Source organism: Cnephaeus nilssonii (genome assembly GCF_951640355.1).
Source record: "Cnephaeus nilssonii genome assembly, chromosome: 5".
NCBI classification, from domain to species: domain Eukaryota; kingdom Metazoa; phylum Chordata; class Mammalia; order Chiroptera; family Vespertilionidae; genus Cnephaeus; species Cnephaeus nilssonii.
In genome coordinates, this window is record NC_137076.1 from 21,779,580 (window position 1) to 21,802,432 (window position 22,853).

Below are 22,853 nucleotides of genomic sequence, written 5' to 3' on the forward strand. Positions count from 1 at the left end.
CACTTAGCCACACCGGCTGAGGATATTTCATTAATTTTGTAAAAGTTTTGTTTTTATTAAACTTAAATGTTTTGTCTCTCTAAGCACTGGTCACTGTAAGATACTGGCTTTGCTGAACTGGTGAGGCTTTCCTGCTGAGTGTCCTGTCCTCATACGCCCCCTTCTGGTTGTTTCTCTAAAATCAGGCCTTCACCTCAGTGCTGCCTGCATTTCAGGTAGTTGGGGAGCGCTATTTGGTGACCCAGCACAGATCCGTCTCTCCCAAGATCTGTTTCACCCAACCATGACCCCCAAACCCTTTGGCAGCTGATTGGAGTCAGGGTATGCTCCCCCAAATATATCACTTCGGCGTAGGATCATTTTGAGTTGAAGGCAATTGAGAATCAACAGATGCAGGAGTTCTCTGCGCATAAGCAGCGGATACTTTTCCCTCTGAGAAGGTGACATGAATTTTCCTTTGTGGTGTCTCTGCCGGCTGTACTAGGAAGAGGAGAGGGACTGGTATCACTGGAAATGGAGAGCCAGCACTCAGCTGAGTCTGCATCAACAAACCTACTATAATCCCCTTTACTTTTCTTTAGTTCCCCCCTTTATTTCCTAGTCATTTCCCCACAATTTATAGTCCCTTGAAGCTCAAGTCCCCTTTCCTTTGTTTCAAATGATATAAAAGTCCCTGAGTCAAAACGCTTCTTTGAATTCCACTTCTTTTCTGTGACTTTCCTTTTCTGTAAGTATTGCTAAAAATCGTGTGCCTTCTCTCCTGTTAATCTGCCACTTGTTAGTTTAATTCACGGGCCTCCGTCACTGAACCGAAGAGGGTAGATGGAAAATGCTGCCTCCCTGACACAGCAGAGGGTCCCGTTTCACAGACAGGACGTTAAGACTCCGAGAAGTAGCAGTGGGAGGCGGTGGGGTGCAGGGAGAGGGTAGCAGTTCCTTCAGGCCGTAAGGACCTGTCTGAAACGGAGCCTGGATCTCTTGGATATTTGTGCCCCAGAAAGGGAGCTGCCCAGGGCATTCGCGCAGCAGCCCTGGCCCTCAGAGCCTGTTTCCCTGCCCCTTCTTCAGGTTCCCAGGCCACGTGGCTCAGGCCAGGCACTGAGGTGTGAGACCAGGGCGGGAGGCGAGTCCTCCTCTGCCTCTTCATTCCCTGATCCCTCCTCCCTCCACCTGTGTCCACTGGGCAACGTGCACTCACTCCAGCTGAAGGTGTGGGCTGTGGAGGCCTGGGGTCCAGACTCCTGGCACTCAGCTACAAGCTTGGCCTCTGGGTCCCGGGGTGGTGTGGGGGGCTCCAACAGTGGGCCTCATTCTCTGGCAAACAGACGGCTGTAGCTTCCTGGCTCTGGAGAGAATTGCATGCATCCTCCCATCCCATCCCTCACCTCCAGGGGGACCTCTGACGGGGATCAGCGTTGGCATTCGCAGACAGCTGGTCTGAAAGCCTGTGGGGGTCATGATTGGTCAAGTTGTCTGGGTAGGAAGTTAAAACCCTCTCTCTCATTTTTTTTTAAAATATATTTTTATTGATGTCAGAGAGGAAGGGAGAGGGAGAGAGAGAGGAACATCAATGATCGGCTGCCTGCACACCATGTGCCTTGACCAGAATCAAACCCGGGGCCATTCAGTCCCCAGGCTGACGCTCTATCCACTGAGCCAAACTGGCTAGGCCTAAAACCCTCTCCTGAATGTAAATAGTAATTGAAAAAGGAAAACAAATAAACAAACACCGCCACCTCTCTAGTGTCTTACTGGACAGCTGGCGAGGACCTGCTTAGCATCTTTGGCCTAGGCTGTCCTGGGCCTGCTAAGGAGGCGGCTGGCAATCTCTGGCCACCGAGCTGGGAACCCAGTGGTGCTTGTCTGCCGAGCTCTCTGCTGGGCGTGGCACCACACCCGGATGCTGGGGAGCTCCAGCTTGCCTTCTTAGCGACTTTCAAAGCGCCTCCTTCCCTGGTTCCCCACAAAACCCCGGGACACTTTGCAGAGGGTTTAAAGACCACTCAGTCCATAAGCCCTTTGATTCAACTTTTTATTTTTTTTTTTTTTTGAATGTCATGCAATAATTCACAGTCCCAAGCCCACAGTTTTCAAACAAGGTAGGAAAAAGGCAAAAGAAGCAAAGGAAATCGGTGGTGGTGGTCTTTTTTTTTTTTTCTTTTGTTATTTCAAGCAGGACCAAATGTCAGAAAAAATGCTTCTGTTCTCAATCATTAATTTTTTTGTCCTTTTTAAAATTGTTTATTTTTTTTTTAAATCGATTTCTGCAGGCAGTAATAGTAGGGTTTGGTATAACCAGCAAGCACTCCTGTGTGTCTGAGAACGTGTGTGGGGTCTGAGCTGTCTGGCGGAGGTCTGTGTGGGCCGCTGGGTTTCGGTCTCTCGGCCACACACGGGCCACCAGCTCGCGTTCACCAGGGGAAGGAAAGGTTCAATTGAGATGATAAAACTCATCAATAGAAGCGATTTTTTTTTCTCCCCGTTTTTCTTTTAAAAATGTTTTTTTTTTTTTTTTTAAATTTCCATTTTCCCCAAGGTTCTCCAAAAATGGCTGAGTTAATTCGAATCCCTTGGCTGTGTGGTTTGTCTGTCCCCCGAGCGTCCCCGTCGTGGGGGGTCGGGGCTGGGTGGGGGGGCGCCGAGGGTCTTTGCGGGACACTCTGGTGTGTCCCGGCCCGGGGGACTCCCTCCAGAGTCCGGGGGCGTCCGGCAGGTCCTCTCCCCGGCCTCCCCCGGGCGCTGGGCAGGTGGCAGCGAGGTGGCCTCGCGGCCGGGCGGCTCCTCCCCGTGGGGTGTGTGCGTGGGGTGCGTGGGGGGGCCGGGCGGGCGCGGGTGCCACCTCGCCCGGGCTTAGCACCAGTCGTCGTCGTCTGTCTCGCTGTAGGCGTCGTGCAGGCCTTTCCGGGAGCCCGGCCCCCGGGGCCTGGCCAGTCCGTGGGGCCGGGTAATAGCCGTTGGGGAGCCGCCGGCCGTGCCGGGGAGGGCGACGCGCCCGCCAGGCCCGCGGCCCGGGGGAGTCCTGGGCGAGCACGTGTGCCGCGCGGGGGGCGGCGCGTCGTAGGGCGCCTCACCCCCGCCGCCGCCCGGGCCGTCCGCCTCGTTGTAGTCGGAGCCCCGGTAGTACCCGTGGTGCCGGGGGCCCGGGGGCCGCTCCGGAGGTGGTGCGCGGCCGACGCCCGGCCACCGCGCCCCGCCGTGGCGACACGCCCTGGGGGACTCTGCTCTGCGCCGCGCCCCGCCGCTCCGGTGCCGGCGAGCGGTTGCCCCCCCGGCGGCCGCTCCCCCGCCAGCGGCTCGGCTGCGGGGCCCGGGTACCTCCGCGGGCCGCCGGGGGCCGCCCGGCCCGGCCGCGCCACCAGCTGCTGCTGCTGCGGGGGCCCCGAGCCGCCGGGCCTTGCGCACCACGGGGGAATAGGACACGTGTGGCCGGGGGGGGTGGAGGGGGTCTGGGGAGCTGGGCGGCGGCCCCGCCGCGGAGTGCTGGTACCAGATGTGTGAGGGGGCTGGGCTTCCACTTACGGAACTACTGCCCTACACGAAAATTGAAACAAAGGAATCAAAACAAAAGATACAACAAAATCAACCAGGAGGAGACAGGAGGAGACACGGGGAGGGTCACAGGGAAGCCGGAGGGGGGCGGGAGGGGCCGGGCGGGAGGGGCGGGGGAGGTGGAGGACAGGACGTTTGAATGGAAAAAAAGGAAAAAAGCAACAGCCACCGGGAGGAGGGGGCGGAGAGGGAGAGGGGGGAGGGGTGTGGGGGAGGAGGAGGGGAAGGAGGGCGGGAGACCAGGAGGGCGGGGGAAGTCAAAAACCAACACAACAAAGTGAAAAGAGAAATGAGAAATGGAGTTTTGTAAGTTTCGGGGTTAAAATAGCAGAAGTTCAAAAATTACTCACAGGCGTCCAGAGGACAGAAATCATAATCGGAACAAAAACGGAAGCCGGGTTAAAGGAAAGCGCAGGGACTGGGCTGGCCAGAACGCAAACGTGATCCACAACCAAAGAGGAAGCAGCTGCAGGCAGGGGGGCGGCAGGCGGGCAGGGGCTGGGGGGCGGAGTGGGGGGGCCACAGTGGCGGGAGGCGATGTCCACCCTCCCCCAGGCCCCCCTTGGCTTGGGAAGGAGCCCAGGGGGTGGGCAGGGTCAGAGGTCACCGTGGGGAGGGAGGACCCTGCCCCGAGTGGCTGTGGGGGTGTGGGGGCCGCCCTCCTCTCCTGGTCCCCCGTGGCTCGGTCTGGGGGGCAACTCCTGCCACACCCCACCTGCCGGTGTGCAATGTGCTCGGGGGCCCTCACTAGTGACCGGGACCAGCGCTGGTCCCGGGCTCGGGCCCGGTGGTCGGGCCGCTCCTGGGCGTAGCGCTCCTTGTCGGGGGGCGGGGGGTGGGTGGTGGTGGTGGTGGTGATGGTGCTGCCGGTGCTTCCGGTCCTTGGGCCTGCCCCGCTCCTGGTCCCGCTCCTTTGATGGCAGGTCCCCCGACTGGTGTGGTCATGCTCAGGTCTGTCCCCAAGCCTGGGCCGGGCAGGGGTCAGACAGACAGCAGGCCGTGAGGTGGGGCGGGACGTGCACCCAGGAGGCCACCGAGAGGGTCTGTGGGTCCCAGAGAGCAGTGCTTTCCTCTGGCCCGGGGGCTTTGGGGGTCCAGTCCCCAGGCTCCCTCAGCCCAGCTGGGTGCCACCCAGCCCTCCTCTCTCTCAGTGTCTCCGCCTCTGCTTTCTCTTCTCCTCGCCCCTCCCGTCCCCTGGCACAGCCTTCAGTTTCCTGGGCCCTGCGGGGTGGCCCACCTGTGTCCACATCCGTGTAGCGGCCCAAGGAGCGCTCGGAGGCTCGGTGGCCTCGGTCACGGTCACGGTCACGGTCACGGTCACGGTCCCGGTCCCGGCGCCGCTGGTGGTGCCGCTGGTTTTCTTCTGGTGGCACCCTCTCCAGGGAGTAGTCGTCCAGGCGCCGGGCCTTGGGGCCCAGCACGGAGGCTGAGCGCTTCATGGGGCTGGTGTCTGAGATGGTCTGGGGAAGACAGGTCGGCAGGCTGGCGTCAGTGGCCGGCCCCGTCTGTCCTGCCCTAGCAGCTGTCAGCGATGGGGTGTGACCATTCAGACCGAGGTCTGGGCGGGGGTGGGTGGTGGGGCCTGATCACCTAGGGCCCCGGGGTGCCTCTGTCCCCTCCCGGGCCCATCCTGGTTTCTGGCCAAGAGGCTCTGCTGGTCCATTCCTGCTGCCTCTCAGGACCACTCCCAGGGGTGCCTCTAGGCCCTGGGCATCCGGCCACGGGCATGCAGCCCGGCAGAAGAGAAGAGCTGTGCTCCCCCCGAGTGCAAACCTGGGAACCGGGCACTGGGCAGCAGGCCCTGCCCTCACCTCTGCCTGCTCTCTTGGAGGCTGTGAGGCCTAAGGTTCAGGGACAGGCACCCAGCACCCCAAATCACTGTCCTCCTTGGCCGTGGGGTCTGGGCTTGCCTGGCCACCGGAGGGGCTGCCCTGACACTCCAGGTCCTGGGAGACCCGCCTTCTCATCCTCAGCCTGCAGCCTGGGAACCTGTGCATGCTGTACCACCCCACCGGGGTCAAGTCCCCTTCCCTGCCCCCAGCACCGCTACCCCCGCCCCCCCCAGTTCTCTGAGTTGGGAGAGGAGAGGAGGAGCCGGGGGACATCCCCTAGATCCAGCCCAGCTGAGTGGCTGGGGACACGCCCGAGGCAGGAGTTTTAAGGGACACAGGGCTGCAAGACCAGAGGGTCAGGGGTGGGCAGGGAAATGAAAGAGAGTGGCCAGGTGTGGGGCATCATTCCGGATTCTTGGAATGTGGGGCTCTGAAGAGAAAGGGTGGAGGAGGGGAAGGGGAAGAGGGGTGAAGGGCCACCTCCACAGGGCACATGTGGGGCACACAGAACAGAACACAGGAGGATAGGTCTCCACAGGGAGGGAGGGGATGTTGTCTGCAAAGAAAGGATGGAGTCCGGAATGACAGGACTCCCCCGAGGGGGGGTGGGCAGGAAGAGGGGGCCAGAGCCCAGCTGGGTGGCAGACGGGCGGGCGGTACATACACTGAGGTTATTCCCACGTGGCCGGCCCCTTCTCCTCTGTCACAGCCCCACGGGATGGTGCACACAGAAAAAACAGAAAGAAGAAAATAAATATAAAAGCCAAGAGGGGGAGTGAGAGGTGGTACATAGACCTGAGGAGTGAGGGGGAGAATGGAGAGAGGGAAAGAGGGGTTCAAGTCCCTGGTAACTGATGACCCTGGCCCAGCCAGCAGTCCCCCCAGGGGCACAGAGGAGACAGACAGGAGACACCACAGACAGACAGATGGCAGAGGCAAGAGATGGACAGATGGGATGGTGTAGCCACAGGCCCCTGGCCCCCGGCTCTGCCTCATGCAATGCCTCCAGCCCTGGCTCCGGCTGACACTCAAAGCTGGGGGGGAGGGGGGAGGGGGAGTAGTTTGGGGAGGTAGCCATCAGCTGGGTTTGTCTCAACCCTCTCCCAGGGCCCAGCAGCTAAGTCCTGGGGGGCAGAGGCTGGCAGGATAGGGCTGGGCAGCCACATGCAGGCTGGGTGCTTCCCACCCAAGTTCCCACAGCCAGAGGCCGGGCCCCTGGGAGACCCTGGCCCAGCCAGGCACAGCGCAGCCTTCCACCCCGTGCAGATGAGCTGGCACAGCACACGGCAGCCCTCGTCAGACATGCTGCCCCACCTCCTGGGCCAGGTGGACAGCCAGCCATGCTTCTGGCTTCAGTCCCCATGGGCCCGGGGCACTGGGACCCGCCTGCCCTCCTCCTTCCCAGGGCCCTGCAGCTGGTAAAGCAGCCACACAGACACACATCAGGCACACGCCCCTGCCCAGCAGCCCCCACAGAGACCAGACAGGACGAACCCAAGCTGTCCCGGGCCTTCCCCAGACTCTGCCACCAGGTCCTAGGACCTGCCAGGTTTCTGAAAGCAGACCTACTTGTGCAAGCAAGTGCATGTGTACGAAAACACACATATATGTATGTGTATGTGTGCACGTGTGTGCATGCCTGTGTGCATGCTTGTACTCTCGATTGCAGTCTCTCGCATCACCTCCCACACCCCCACGTGTCTTCCACATTCTCCCGCCTCAGCACCCCAAACAGGGCAGAGACAAACCACTTGGCAGTGGCTACTGCACCCTGCCCAGGGAGCCCCTTTCTCTGCCCTCCATTAGGAGGCGCTCAGAGGGCAGGGCCTCCAGGTGCCCAGGCATAGCCAGGCAGGGCTTGCATCCCGGAGGAGGGAAGAGGTGCCCTGGGCTTCAGGAGGCAGGGCCTCTGGGGCCCAAGTCCCCCTCAGGGGGGTGGGTGAAAGCGCTCACCTGGTTCTCTGCCGGGAGGCGGGGCATGGAGGCAGCCCGGGCCTGGCCTTCCGTGGGGAGGTAGCGCTCATTGTCTGAGTAGCCATCTCGGCCCATCTCTCGCATCTCCACAGACTGCAGGGCAGACAGCAAGGCCGGGTGAGCCCCGGGGCTGGGCACACGTACCCCAGGGGCAGCCCGCTGTGCGTGGAGCGGCAGGCCCGGGCCCCACCCTCCTGTACTGCCCCGGCCGTGAGCAGTGGGGCAGGGAGAGGACAGAGGCACCTGAGAGTTGGGCTGGCTGTTGGGCATGTCGGTAGGGGGCCCTCGCTCTGGGCTCCATGTGCCCGTCTTCTGGAACATCTCCTGGGCTCGCTGGGTCACCCAGGAAGGGCTCTCCTTGATGCCACTTTCATGAGCCATCCTGCACGGGAGACACAGGCAGTGGGCACTCCGGGGGCTCCTGTGCCTGGGACTGGCACTCCTTGCCCTTCCATCCCTCCTCCTGGCCAGAGTGACACTCACAGGCCTCCTCCGGGGTCCAGCTGGGTGGAGGGGAGGGCGTTCTGCCCCTCCTGCGTTGGTGACGGGGGCTCCATGCGCTGGAACATGAGAGGTGTCCGGTTCTGGGGAGGCAGAGAGCAGCGTGTGCAGAGTGTATGTGTGCGTGTGTGTGGTGGGGATAGGTGGGGGGTGGGGGAGGCTGTGGAGGGTCTGATCCATCAGTAGCCTACTAGCTTCTTCCTTCCAAATCCATCCAGAATGGGGTCATTTCTCACATCTCCACGGCCACCGCCCAGGCCCGGCCCCATAGTCTCCCGCCCTCACCAGTGCAGTATCCACCTCTCAGGTCCCGTCCCCCGCCCCCCCCCCCCCCCCCCGCTCCAGCCCTTACTCCCCACGGCCACCAGAGGGCAGACACCAACACCTGTAAGAGGTCACTCCCCTCTAGGAGCCCCTTACTCAGAGCAAAAGTCAAAGTTCTCTGCATGGCCTCCACGGTCCTGCATAATTATCACCTTGTCTCCTCCCTCTGCCCCTCTTGCTTGCTCCGTTGCGCCATAAGACCTTGCTGTTTCCAAAACTCAAACTCACAGTCCTGCCTCAGGGTCTTTGCAGTGGCTGTTCCCTCTGCCCAGAATGCTCTCCCCCCCAGGTGTCTGCTTGGCTCACTCTCTTTTCTCTTCCTTTAAGCCTTTGCTCAGAAGTCACCTCCTCAGGGAGGCCTCCCCTGACTACCCATTTAAAGCTGTACCCCTCCCCACAAGGCACTCTTTCCCGCGGAGCTGGTTATGTGCTGCCATGCTGTGTCATTTAGTCATGCTGTCATTACTGGCATTTCCACATCTGGGCTTCTGGTCTGTTTTGCTCACAGCTGCACCCTTGGGGCTGAGAACAGTGCCTGACAACCAGGAAGTGCTGGTGGAGCAGATGAATTAATCCAGGTTGTTTCAATGACCTGCCCGGGGGCTTGGCCACACCCCACTGTTCTGGATGGTCCTCATGGTGACAAGGAAGGTACAGTCCCCCAGCCTGGGTGGTCCCAGAGGGAGGAATGTCGGAGGGGAGCGCTGTCAGGGCCTGAGCCATACCTGCTCCTCACGCATGGCCTGCAGCTTCTTGGCTTTGCTCTGCCGGTAGTACTCCATGATCATCATGGCCGCGTAGATCTTCCCCACGGTCAGGTCCGTGGCTGGGGGCACAGAGCAAGCTCACTGTGGAGGGGGCCCCTGTAGGCACCAGTCCTCCGGTGCCTCCTCCCCCCCCTCCCCCTCTGTCCTGTTGGGTTGGGCCCGGGGCCAGGCCAGTCTGGGCTCTTACACTTATGAGGGGTGACCAGCAGGTCCAGTGTTTTCTGGGACAGGTTGGGCCAGATGGCCATCATCTCTTTCCGTAGCTCGGCGTCCATCTGCTGCTTGTCGGCCCCTCCTGCAACGTGGGCACAGAGAGGCCTGGTTGCCCGCCTGAGCACCTGCTGGCCTCTAGGCCAGTCACCGAGCCGGCAGCTCCTGCCTACCCAGTGCTCTGGAGTCCTGGTTCCCACGGGTGCCAGTGCCCAGTGCAGCTGGCCCAGAGAAATGACCACGGGGCTGTGGTCCTTGGCAGGGACAGGGCTGTGGAGAAGCTGCATGGGGGGATAGTTCAGCATCGACAGGGGCTGGATGGCCCAGGTCAAAACCTGGCTCCAACTGCATTAGGTTAGCCCACTGCTCTGTGCCTCATTCTCCCCATTTGTGAAATGGGGATGATAGCAATTGTACCTGCCTCACTGAGTTTTAAAAAAATATTATCGCCGATTTTTAGAGAGAGGGAGGAAAGGAGAGAGAGGGAGAAACATTAATGTGAGGGAGTAACACTGATTGGCTGCCTCCTGCACCGCCCCCCCCCCCCCCATGCGAGATTGAGCCTATAACTCAGGCATGTGTCCAACCTTGAATCGAACCGGCAACCTTTTGGTGCATGGGACAATGCCCAACCAGCTGAGGCACAGTGGCCAGGGCCTCACTGAGTTGTTTGGTGATTATAGTAGTTAATATGCGTGCAGCCTTAGGACAGTGTCAGCCATAGGATTGTTACCACAGCGGCATTGGTCTGTGGCGAGGCCTGGGGGAAGCCCCGGGGAGGCTGGGAAGCCACAGGGCAGTTCTGGTAGAGGTTTCTCCCTCAACCAAGTCTCCTCTCCCCCACCATGATGGTCATTAAGGCTCTTTGTCAGCGATTCCTGGTCCCAGCGGTTCCTGCCTGAGTACATGGTAGTGTGACCCGTACTGGACCCTGTGATTGGCTGGGGCCATGTGACGAGTTCTTGCCCATGAGGTGTGAGCAGAGCGAGGTGTCACTTTGGGCATTTAATGGCCAGTGAATGACCCTTCTGGGTTCTCTTTTGTTCTGTCATGATGGCTGGTGACATTAGGGGCAGTGGCTTTCTCGGGCCTGGCCCCTAAGTCCCCCTGCCAACCCAGGAAAGACACATGAATGGGAGTGGGAAGCAAACCTGTGCCGGTGTGAGACTGTGGGGCTGTTTGTCATGGCAGCACATCCTGAATAATACACCAGCGTGGCCTCTGCTCCTACTTCCCTTTCAGAGCCTTCAACCCTGGCCCCATAATCTCCCACCCTAACCAGTGCAGTATCCTCCTCTCAGGTCTCCCCGCTCCAGCCCTTACTCCCCACGGCCACCAGAGGGCACACACCAACACCTGTAAGAGGTCACAGGGGCGGGTTCCAAACACTTACTGGCAGGTGTGAAAGGGACATTGATATCAGAGCCAGGGTCCCAAGGCCCCCTGCTCACTGTGGACGGGGCCCCTTTATGCACCAAGTCCTCTTGTACCCGCTCCTCTCCTTCCCCTCTGTCCTGGCCAAACTTGAACTTTGTAGTTGCTGCATTGTGGGAGGAGGTCTAGGAGATCTGGGGGGAGGGCAGGGGCTGGCTCCCAGCCATGAGAAAAAGCACTTCAGGGTTTTAACAGCCATCCACTGGGCATGCAGGCTGAAGAGCTGCCCTGTGCGGGCAGTGCTCACATTCCGCTTTGCCTGCACTCCCCGTGGGCCTCCTCTCTCCCACCTTCCCCACGCCTCCTTTTCCTAGAACTGCCTCTGACGCCTCGCCCAGCTCCTCCCTCTCAGCAGGTGTGGGTCCAAGCACAGACATCTGCCAGGCCTTCTACGAAACTTTCAATCATCTTCGCCCACGTGACTCTGGAGGTGATGGGAAGATGAACCGCCTGGACCAGTGCAGTCGCCTCTGCCCAGGTCCTCCTCTCCCTCCTACAGCCGCCAGACGGCCCCTGTGAGCACCCGAGTCAGTCAGGTGACTCCTCTCCTCAGAGCCCTCCTCAGCTCTGCCTCAATCAGGGTGATCGTCCAAGTTCACAGGGTCCTACACAATCTGCCTTCGCTCACCGTTTCAGCCACACTGACCTTCTCACTATTCCTCAGACACGCCAGGTGCAGTCTCCTTCAGGGCCTCTGCACGGGCGGTTTCTTCTGCTGGGGTTACTCTTTCGACATGGTTCCCTTCTTCCTTCGGGCCCCTGCTCAAACCCTTCATCAGAGAAGCTTTCTAGCCATCCTCCTGCTTAAGACATGCCCCATCACCTTCTATGTCTTTTTCCTGCTTTCTCTTCTCTGTATTTATTGTGTCATGTTGTTGTTTCATCTCTCACCCCCTAGAGGGCCTGCTCCATGGACTGGTCTTTCTTTCTTTCTTTCTTTTTTTTTAAATATATATTTATTGATTTCAGAGAGGAAGGAAGAGGGAGAGAGAAACATCAATGATGAGAGAGAATCACTGATTGGCTGCCTCCTGCATGCCCCCTACTGGGGACCGAGCCCACAACCCAGGCACATGCCCTTGACCGGAACCAAACCCACGACCATTCTGTCTGGAGGCCGACGTTCTATCCACTGAGCCAAGCCGGCTAGAACTGGACTTGTCTTTCTTTACCACCGGTGATGCAGGGAGGGGGCAGCAGGGGGTGGTGGTGAAGCTAATCTGTGTCCCTACAGCAGTTGGGAGGTCAAGACTATTTGGGAAAAACGTGGGAAAATCCCGTGTCGCTGGGCTCTCAAGAGCCTCAGCACCAACACCCTATGACAGGGTTTCTTTCCTCCTGGGAAACAGCTGGAATTCATGGCTATGTCTCCTGTCTCTCGCTACGTGAGGTGTCCAGGGTCTCTATGGCTCCTTCTCAGACACATGGGAAGGTAAAGAAGAGAATGTGACATTTCCTGTTAGAAGTCACCCTCTCGCCCTAGCCGGTTTGTCTCAGTGAATGGCGCGTCGGCCTGTGGACCGAAGGGTTCCGGGTTCGATTCCGGTCAAGGGCACATGCCTGGGCTGTGGGCTCGATCCCCAGTATGGGGCATGCAGGAGGCAGCCGACCCATGATTCTCTCTCATCATGGATGTTTCTATCTCTTTCTCTCTCCCTCTCCCCCTACCTCTCTGAAAAAAAAAAAAAAAAAAAGAAGTCACCCTCTTCTTACAGTGTAGTTAGCTCCTGTTTCTAGATGAGAGAAGACGCCTGCTATATGGATGGGATTGTGTCCCTCCAACACCCATGTTGAAGCCCTCAGCCCCTATGTGAATGTATTTGGAGCTGGGGCCTTTAAGGACGTAGTTAAAGTTACATGAGGTCCCAAGAGGACTGGTGTCCTACAGGAGGGAGACGCTGGGGTGTGCACACAGAGGAAAGGCCATGTAGGGGCACAGCAAGCAGGTGGCTGGCCATCTGCAAGCCGAGGAGAGAGGCCTCAGGAGAAACCCGCCCTGGCTGCACCTTGCTGTTGGACCTTCAGGCTCCAGAAATGTGAGAAAATAAATTCCTGCTGCGTAAGCCCCCCAGTCTCTGCTATTTTGTTATAGCCACTTGCGCTGCCTAAGACACCTGCTCTTGGCTTCTGAATTAGGTAAGGGGGTCAGGGCAGGGTTCCTGGGCCTCCGTCAGCACTGTGCACACGTGGGGGTGGGTCACTGATTGTGGGGCTGTCCTGTGCATTGTAGGATGATGAGCAGCACCCACTAGATGCCAGTAGCACCCCAAGTCCTGACAACCAAACATGTCCCCACACATTGCCAACTTGTCCCCTGGGGGACAAGACTGCCCCGGCTGAGAATCCGTGAACTCTGCTTCAATTCACTGGGAAGCCTGGCCTTCAGACTGTCATTCCCATTTAAACAAAGGGAAAATCCGGGTAAGAGCCAAGATGGTGGTGCAGGTAAACGCCGGTCCTCGCCGCCTCCCACAACGACATCAAAATTACAACTAAAATACAGAACCACCATCATTCAGAACTGCCTGAAACCTGGCTGAATGGAAGTCCTACAACGAGGGAAGTAAAGAAGAAAGCACACCGAGACTGGTAGGAGGGGTGGAGGCATGGAACGGGCTGGTCCGACACCCACATGTGGCGTTCTTTAAATCGGGAGGGAGATCTCGGCTGCAAAGGCCTCCCGTGAGGAACAAGGGGTCTCAGCCCCACACCAGACCCCCAGCCCAGGGTTCCAGAGCTGGGAAGAGAAGGCCCCATAACTTCGGGCTGTAAAAACTAGCAGGGACTGTGGCTGAGTGACATGGAGGCTGCTGGATTCCCAGCAGTATCTCTTAGGGTTGGCATATGGACTTACTCAGACTCAATCCCTCTGAATCCAGGGACATACAGGGAGGAACTAAATTGTCTGGCATCGGAGCAAAAACTCGGGGGGTGGCTTTCTCCCAGACAGGGGTGCTCACAGGGGTCATTGTTCCTATGCTGAGACCTCCCCCAGTCAGTTCTGGCAGCCATATCTGAGTTTCCATCAGCCTGGCCCACACTGTTCCCTCTGCCCTGGAGGCCCCACCCCATCCAATTTTCCGTACGATAGCCTGTCCTGGCTCAGGCTTCAGACTTTCCTAAAACCTCTCAAACAAGCTGCAGCTGGTGTCAGCGTGCCCCAAACCTATCAATAAGAGGCCCCAGCCTGCCTTGCTTCACAGCTTGGCCTTGCCTGGGCACTTCCAAGCCCAATTCAAGGAGCAGCATCTGCAGATCCCTCTGCAGCTCCTAAGGGGTGGCCTCAGGCAGTGGCTGACTTTGCACCTCCCAGGAGGCCCCAGAGCCGGTGCACAGCTTCAAACCATACCAGGTTACAACTCTATACATCCACAAGCGACACACTCAAGGGGCAGACTCAGTGAGCACCAAAGCCCCACTGAAGCAAGTCCTGCTCCAAAGGGGTGTCTCCTGCATAGCAGCTCTTCCATTGTAGACACAGGTGGTCCTCACAGCCCCTTGGCCTGGAGGTTAATTCCTCCCAGTGACGCCAACAGCAATCAGGGCTCAACTATAACAAGATGGTGCACACAGCCCACACAGGGACATACCTACAGTGCCCAGCTCAGGTGACTGGAGAGGCTAAGCCACTGGGCTCTATAGGACACCTACTACAGAAGGCCACTCTACCAACTCCAGGCGACATAACAGCTCTACCTAATACATAGAAACAAACACAGGGAAGCAGCCAAAATGCTGAGACAAAGAAACATGTCACAAATGAAAAACAGAGGAAATCTCCAGAAAAAAAATCTAAATGAAATAAAAGTAAGCCAACTACTAGATACAGCATTCAAAACAATGTTTATAAGTTGCTCAAGGGTCTTAATGAGAGCTTCAAGGGACTTAGTGAGACTTTCAAGAATCTTAGTGAGAACATCAAAGACATGAAAAAGGAAGTCAGAAATTAAGCATACACTAACTAAATAAATAATAATTTCAGGGATTCAACAGTAAAGTAGAGCATTCTGAGAATCAAATCAACAATTTGGAATATGAGGAAGCAAAAAACACCCAAGCAGAAGAGCAAAAAGAAAAAATAATCCAAAAAAATGAAGGTAGTATAAAGAGCCTCTGGAACAACTTCAAGTGTACCAACATTCCCATTATGGGGGTGCCAGAAGGAGAAGAGAGAGAGCAAGACATTGAAAACCTCTTTGGAGAAATAATGACAGAAAACTTCCCCCACCTGGTGAAAGAAATAGACTTATAAGTCCAGGAAGCGCAGAGAACCCCAAACAAGAGTAATCCAAAGAGGCCCACACCAAGACACATCATAGTTCAAATGTCAAAGGTTAAAGACAAATAAAGAATCTTAGAAGCAACAAGAGAAAAGCAGTTAGTTACCTAAAAGGGGAGCACCCATACAACTGTCAGCTGATTTCTCAACAGAAACTAGCAGGCCAGCCCTAGCTGGTTTGGTTCAGTGGATAGAGTGTTGGCCTTTGGACTGAAGGGTCCTGGGTTCGATTCCGGTCAAGGGCACATGCCCAGGTTGTGGGCTTGATCTCCAGTAGGGGGTGTGCTGGAGGCAGCCGATCAATGGTTCTATCTCATCATTGATGTTTCTCTCTCTCTCTCTCTCTCCCTTCCTCTCTGAAATCAATATATATATTGATTCAAAGTGATGAATAGCAAGAACCTACAACCAAGAATATTCTACCCAGCAAAGCTATCATTTAGAATTGAAGGTCAGATAAAGAGCTTCCCAGACAAGAAAAAGCTAAAGGAGTTCATCACTGCCAAACCAGTATTATATGAAATGCTGAAGAGTATTCTCTAAGAAGAGGAGGAGGAGGAGGAGGAGGAGGAGGAGGAGGAGGAGGAGGAGAAGAAGAAGATAAAAAAGGTAAAAAATATGAAGCACTAGCTGGTTTGGCTCAGTGGATAGAGTGTCTGCCTGGGGACTGAAGGGTCCCGGGTTAGATTTGGCCAAGGGCACATGCCCAGGTTGCAGGCTTAATCCCCAGTAGGGGGCATGCAGGAGGCAGCTGATTGATGGTTCTCTCTCATCATTGATGTTTCTATATCTTCCTCTCACTTTATCTCTGAAGTCAATAAAAATATATTTAAAAATATGGACAATAAAATAGGAATAAATACATTTCTATCAATAATTGAATCTAAAAATGAAAATAAATCAACAGGGAGTCTAATGAACAAAATAAACTGGTGTATAAAACAGAACCAGAGGCTGGGAAACATGGAACAGACTGAGGAATCTCAGAGGGAAGGGGGTGGGTGGGAAGAGAATAACCAAAAAATTATATGCATATATGCATTACCTATGGACACAAACAATATGGTGGTAAAGGCCTGGGGTGGGGTGGGCACTTGGTGGAGGGGGGAAATGGGGGGGGGAAATAGGGGGACATCTGTAATACTCTATCAACAATAAAGATTTAAAAAATCTTTATTGATCAGAAGAAAAATTAAAAAAAAACAAAACAAAGGGAAAATCCTTAGAGGGTTTCCGGTGGCCCTCCCCTAGGGTCACAGGGCTCCCTCAAGGCTGAACCCCCGGTTTATGCCTCCTCCAGTTACAGAATTATTAGCACCAGGACTCCTAGGACACAGGCAGCGGTCGCCCATGAACTCGTGGTGTCCCAGAGTTTATAGCCCAAGGGTCCTCCCCTCCCCCACCTCATGCCACTGGTTGCAGGGGGATTTCAACTTTGGAAAACAGGAATGCCTTTTGCCATCGTCTTAGGGCCAGATCCAGCCAAACCCATCCCAGGGCCAATCCAGACTCTCATTCAGGACTCCACGTGGTCCTGACCACGTGGGCACAGTCTCATCCTTTAATCCCCCAAACACAAGGCTCTGTCTGAAGGTGGGGTCTGCAGGGGCCCGGAAGGTTCTGGGTGGGCATCATGGGAGCGGAAGGGCTTTGACCTTATTTTTAAAAAAAATATATTTTTATTGATTTCAGAGAGGAAGGGAGAGGGAGAGATAGAAACATCAATGATGAGAATCACCGATTGGCTGCCTCCTATATGCCCCCACTGGGGATCAAGCCTGCAACCCGGGCATGTGCCCTTGACTGGAATTGAACCCGGGACCCTTCAGTCCACAGGCCAACGCTCTATCCACTGAGCCAAACCAGCCAGGGCTCTGCAGACCTTTTGGTGAAGAGCCTCCATCACAGGGTCTGTCCTGCACACTCTGGGACATTCAGCAGCATCAGCATCCTGGCCTCTACACAGCAGTGCCACTAGCACCAGCCCCTCCCAGTGTGACAATCAAAAATGCCCCCAGACATTGCCCAATGTCCCTGGGGGCAGAATGGCCACTAGTCGAGCAACGCTGACTTAAGGCCTAACCCCGGACCTCACTCCCCAAACCCCTGTCCTGCTCTCTCTTTTTCCACAGTATTTCTCACCTTGGAACATGCTACATAGCAGATTTGTGGTCTTATTGTTTGTCGCCTGTGTCCCTGCAGCCCCCTGAGGGCCGGAGGCTCACCAGCTTCAGGGAGATAACAACGTGCCAGAACACCCCTCTTTGGTTCAGGCAGGTCAAAGCCCTTCGGCTCCCATCATGCCCACCCAGAACCTTCTGGGCCCCTGCAGACCCCACCTTCAGACAGAGCCTTGTGTTTGGGGGATTAAAGGATGAGACTGTGCCCACGAGGTCAGGACCACGTGGAGTCCTGAATGAGAGTCTGCATTGGCCCTGGGAGGCGTTTGGCTGAATCTGGCCTTAAGACGATGGCAAAAGGCATTCCTGTTTTCCAAAGTTGAAATCCCCCTGCAACCAGTGGCATGCCAGGGCTGGGGATGGGCACGGGGAATGCCAGGCAGGCGCGGAGACGTCTGGTGCTCCCAGAGCCCCTGGAGAAGATCCTAGCTTGGCCGATGCCTCGATTTCGACCGTGTGAGAGCCCAGTTGAGCCCACCAGGACTTCCAACCTACAGAACTGATAAATAGGTGTGCTTTATGCTGCTAAGCTTGTGGTCACTTGTTACGCGGCCTAACTAGCTGATACGTGAACTAAAGCTTGGAGAGGGTGTCGTCTGCCGAGGTTCCAGGGAGGCAGGGCAGGTGGGCGAGATGAGCCCACAGAACACGACTCTCCCCCCGACCCCCCATCACAAGGAAGCTGCTGCCTCCTCTTCCGCTTCCTCCCTCCCTGGGCTGGGACCGGGTCCAGCTTCAACCGAGCTGATGCAGGAGAGCCTGGGGCAAGCAGAGCCCCAGTGCTCACAGAACCCGGCCGACCGGCGACGTGTGCCCGGCGGCTGTCCCCACCCCGCTTCTGCTGTCCCCTGAGCCTCATCCTGTGACTCTGTCTTGCTCTCTCTGGTGGCTCCTCCTCCTCCTCTCTCCCTTCACCTGCATGTCTAACCATCTGCCCTCAACCTGCCCCCTCCACTGGGCACTGTCTCACTGGAAGCTGCTGACCTCCCTCCCCAACGCCCCCCCCCAGCAACTTCTGGCCTCGGCTCCTCGCCCCCTCTTCCCCTTAGGACCCCGTGTCCCCGAGGTTCGGTCTGCTTTCCTCCGATATCCCAGAGGCTCAGCTGGGTGGAGCCTTGTCGTCTCTCTTCAGCCCCCCAACGTCCAACTCTGCTGGAGGACGCACCCCGTCCTCTGCAGGCTCCCTTCCCAACTTCCTTCTCTCTGCTGCTCGCGTCCTCTCTCTGCCCTGCTGTCTCCTTGGCTGCCAAGTCACATCATCTCTAGCAGGCTTCTGAGTCGCACTGCGGGGGGCAGGGGGGAGGGACGGGACTCCGAACCCTCCACCAGAACGCCCCGTCAGAGAAACCCACCGTCACCCTCAGTCCTCTCCCCTGGCTGCGGGGCGGCGCTGACACTGTTCCCCCTCCTCCCTGGCCCCGTCAGTCCCCCCTAACGCTGCGGTGGCCCCGAGGTTGGACTTTGGGGTCTCTCAGTCCCCTTGGAGAGCCCGCCCAGTCTCCGGCTTCAACTCTGTCAGCATCTGATGCCTCCTGACTCCATCGCCAGCTTGAAGACTCTTCACCTCCCCGCCTTCAGCACCTCCTCACAGAAGGAGCCCCCTCAGGCCGCCCGAAGTATAAGTGGGAGAGCCCCTGCTTACTCTGTGTCTCCACCTGCCTCAGCCAACGCCGGCCTCCTGCCCGCCCTTTGCCCTGACCTGGCCCTCTTGCCTCTTCCCTGTCTCAGGCAACAGCCCTCACCCCTGAGGGTGGCCGTGCTTCTCTCTTTCCCTCACGCCCCACATTCAGTCCCGTGGTTATCTGGGTGGCTCGGCTCCCATTAAATATCCAGAATCTGAACCCTCCACAGCCTCTCAGTCGGAGCCTCCCTCCTAGGTTCACCTGGGTCAGGCCAGTGGCCTCCACTCTGGCCTCTTCCCGTCCACTCTCCCCCCGAGGGGGCTGTTCAAATGTGAGTAGGGTCAGATCTCTCCTCTTCTCCAAAAGCTTCGTGACGACCCCCTGACTCAGAGGGCAAGTTAGTTCAACACAGCCCCAGGTGGCCTCCTACCCCAGGACCTTTGCACCTGATGGTCCTGCTGCCTGGGGCACTGTCCATCCAGGTGTCCATGTGACTCATCACCTTTCCTCCTCAGAGGCTCCTGGGCAGGCCCTCCCCTGCAGGGAGTGGAAGCTGTCCCCACCTCTAAGCCGTGGCTGGGGGCACAGCAGGCGTGACCAGAGTTTGCCGAGCGAGTGAGTGGGCGAGCCAATGAAGACCAGGACGGGGCAGTGGCTCCTTCAGTTTCAGGCCGGAAGGGGGAGTCCTCAGCTGCCCGCTGCACTCCCCTCCCCGCTGTCCTCCCTCTCAGCTCCCACCCCTCCCCCCGCCCAACCCCCTTACCCTTGGCAATCTTGATGTCCAGGGCTGTACGGATCAGAGCCATGAGGGTGGAATTGAAGTGGACGGTGTTGTCATCGGCGACAGGCAGATCCATTCGCAGGAGCCGCTGCAGAAAACCAAAGGCGAGGGCAGTCATTCCCAAGCTCTGCTCTCGGTCTCCCGTGAGCCAGACCCACCCCACTGGGGAGCCCCGGGAAGAACTCTGAAGGCAGCAGCTAAGGTGCCCCCCACCCTCAGGTTACCTGTCCCGGCGCCCCATTTCCCCATTTCCCCTAGTGGCCTGGAGGGAGGGCACTGGGGGCTCTCCTAGGCCGAGCCCCGCCCCTTCCTCTCCCGCAGGCTGGACCCTAGAGCTGGCTTTCCCAGGGGCCCAGGTCCTCGCCCTGCCCCAGAGTTCTCCCGGACGGCTCCGTTCCGTCTCACCCCAAAGAAGCAGCGCACAAGCTGGATCAGAGCAGACATGCAACAGCCAGGCAGAGGGGTCCACGGCCACACCGCCCGGGGGCCGCTGGCTCCGTCCCCACCCCCCACTCGGCCCAGACCAGACCGGACGGGCACAGGCCACACCATTTCGCTGAGAAGCAGCAGGTGGGCGGCCCCCCGCCGATGGGGTGGGCCCCTCGCAGACATGCAGCGAGGCCAGGCCATCACACAGAACGGCAGACGGGCACGTGCAGACGGAATCTCGAGACTCATTCATAGCTCCGTGGAAAGTGATCTCAGGGCAAGTCTGGGTCTTGGCTGTGTGATGGTGGGGGAGGGCCGAGGAGTGTTCCCGTGGCCCAGGGAAGAGAAGACTCCCCGGGTCCCAGGCAGGGGCTCTGGGCCCTTGCTTGGTGATGTGGGCGAGAATGCTGGGCTGGGGTGCACCAGCCCAGGCTGGGGTGGCATGGAGGTGGGGGTCGAGGGTGAGTTTGGGGCTCACATGGGGCTCAGACACGTCAGCAGGAAACACAGAGGTGGACGAGGGGGGAGGGGGACAAACCCAGAGTAGACACAGAAATGGGTGGGGGCAGAGCGGGGAGGGAGGCGGCAGATGGAGAGGCACACAGACGGCCGCGGGCACAGCTGTGCGGGCTGCGCGCTGCGCAGGGGATCCCGGTCTCAGAAGCCGGGGATTCGTGCATTGAAACGACAGCTTCCCAGCGGCCAGCAGAAAAGCGTCTGGTTCTCACCACGTCTCTGGGTTACAATTCCCCAGCAGACAGGGTGTTCTGTGGAAAGGGTGCTCTTTTCAATTTGGCACAGAGGTGTCTTACGGCACAGAGGCCGGAGGGAAGGGTCGCCCTCCCTCTCTCTTGGGCGGGCACGTGCACGCGCGCGCGCGCGCACACACACACACACGCGCGCGCGCGCACACACACGCGCACACTTAGACAAGCAGAGACCAGAGAAAGGATGAGAGGACGACTACAGAGAGGGGGACAGGTGCAGGGGTCTTTGAGATGCTGGTGGGCGGCCTCTTCCAGGCCGTGGCTGGGAAGGAGGGGTGCGGAGAGGGAGGAGGAACGAGGCTGTGGAGAGGCAGCTACAGGAGGCGGGAAGGAATGGTGTTGGCAGAATGGGAGGGAAGACTCGCAGACACAGGGCGGACCAAGGTGGGTGGGAGAATGGGATGACGGGGTACTCATATTTTTAGGGGGGACTTGAAAGGTCATCCCTGAACTTTTCGTGGATGAGCTGGAGGAAACGGAACATCGGTCCTTGGGTGCCAAGGTAGATTCTGGGATGGGGTCCTGGAGGGGTGGCTGGCCCCGCCGCCTGGCGGCAGGACCCTCGCTCCTTCAGCCAGCATGCACCACCCCCACCCCAACCCCGGTCGGCCAAGGTGCCTGCCCGCCCCAGGCTCCCGCCAAGGCAGCGTGCATGGCCTGCGTCAGGGTGCCACGGTCCAGGGGTCCAGCTGCGGCCTGCCTGCCCACTCTGGAACAATGGAGAGGCATGTTGGGTGGTCTTGGGGGGGAGCAGGTGGCACAGGGACAGGAGCTGGGGAAACAACTCCAGGGGCAGGAGGAGCAGGGGGGAGAGGCTATGGGTGTTCCTCAGGATCTTGTGTCCCCCAAGGCCCTAGGTCAGAGATCAGCTTCAGGTGTGTGTGGGGGTGGGGGCGCTGCTGGACCTGGGAGTTCAAGATATAAAAGGTGGGGCCAGGGTCATGCCTTTTTGGGGGCCAAAGACCCCTGCCAAAAGGTACCTGTCCCTGGCCTGGGAGTGGGGGCCGCTCTGGGTGGGCAGAAAGGAGGCACGGTGGGGATCCCCCCTGAAGTGTGTTTGTGTCCAATTTGGTTCCCTGGAGACCAAATACAAGGGGACTGGGGGCTCCCCCCTCCCCCCTGCATGTCGGCCATAATGGAGTCTCAAAACACCAAACACACTCATCAGAAGGACGGACACGGTGTGCTCCTTAGATCAAGGAATGGTCACGGTCCATTTACTCGAGGAGGAAAGGAAAGAAAAAAGAAAAAGAAAAAAGAAAAAGAAAGAAGAGGAACGCTGGAAAAAGAGACTTGGCTGGTGTTCCTGGCCAGCACGGAGAGGTCCCCGGTGCCCGGACGGTGGTGGTCAGCAAAGGTAATCTACCTTGTAAGCCACTCTGGCCGGACACTTCTTCCCCAGACCCAGGGGCGGAGACATGTGTCTCAGCATCTGATACATGTCCGGGTAAGGCATGCGGCCCCTGGCAGCACCGAAAACAAAAACGGGGACGGAGAACCAAAGGAAGGGTGGGCGGAGGGAGGGGAGGAAACAGAAGAAGAAGAAAAAAAAAAAAAACACAAAAAACCAAAACCAAAACCACAGGAGCCGAAAAAATATAGAAAGATGCAGAGAACGATAAAATAGGTGTTTCAAATAAATGGAAAAGAGGAGGAAAAAAAATGGAAGAAAAGGTAATTAAAAAAATATTATTTCACTGCTTCCAAGCAGGGAGAGAGAGAGAGAGAAAAGAGAAAGGTCAGATTCAGCTTTGACTCTGAGCTATAGTTCTGGTGGAAAGTGGGGGGAACGGGGGGTCGGGGGGAGGGTCCTCATTTTGGAAGGCCTGAAACAATGCTTTCGTTTGATGTTATTTTAAAAACTGGGTCAAGTTCTCTGGTTTGGCTGAGGCTGGTCTCTGAGGGGACCTAGATGGGGAGGAGGGGCCAGGGGTGGTGGGAGGGCTGGGGGCTTTGGGAGGCAAAGGGTGGAGGGGGAGAGAGTGGAGGTAATGGGGGAGGGGAGGAGAGCAAAGTTACGATCCCCCTGGATGTCTGATTTGGGGTGCCGTTGAGACCCTAGGATGGGCAGCTTCAGCTAAGAGCAAGCAGAATGGCTGAAGGGAACAGAGAGGTATGTTCCATGCTTCATCAAGTCTAGTGACTGCATTCTGTTGGCTAAGAGAGTTTTCTAGTTTAATGCAAGAGAAAGAGAGATGGCTCTG

At 57.7% G+C, this 22,853-nt stretch overlaps 1 protein-coding gene across 1 annotated transcript in view; it reads right to left on the bottom strand.

The window, feature by feature from the left end:
- Positions 1 to 2,715: 2,715 nt before the first annotated feature.
- The window catches only part of CACNA1A (calcium voltage-gated channel subunit alpha1 A), a 213,290-nt gene continuing 193,152 nt past the window's right edge, over positions 2,716 to 22,853 (bottom strand). Inside the window, 20 exon segments of the mRNA XM_079772989.1 lie at positions 2,716 to 2,937; positions 2,939 to 2,992; positions 2,995 to 3,225; positions 3,227 to 3,269; positions 3,271 to 3,389; positions 3,391 to 3,432; positions 3,435 to 3,494; positions 3,496 to 3,531; positions 4,265 to 4,388; positions 4,390 to 4,484; positions 4,486 to 4,514; positions 4,787 to 5,009; positions 6,046 to 6,081; positions 7,335 to 7,448; positions 7,599 to 7,737; positions 7,839 to 7,939; positions 8,906 to 9,006; positions 9,135 to 9,242; positions 19,436 to 19,541; positions 22,016 to 22,112. Coding sequence (XP_079629115.1) covers positions 2,851 to 2,937; positions 2,939 to 2,992; positions 2,995 to 3,225; positions 3,227 to 3,269; positions 3,271 to 3,389; positions 3,391 to 3,432; positions 3,435 to 3,494; positions 3,496 to 3,531; positions 4,265 to 4,388; positions 4,390 to 4,484; positions 4,486 to 4,514; positions 4,787 to 5,009; positions 6,046 to 6,081; positions 7,335 to 7,448; positions 7,599 to 7,737; positions 7,839 to 7,939; positions 8,906 to 9,006; positions 9,135 to 9,242; positions 19,436 to 19,541; positions 22,016 to 22,112 — 1,945 coding nt within the window. The 3' untranslated portion in view covers positions 2,716 to 2,850.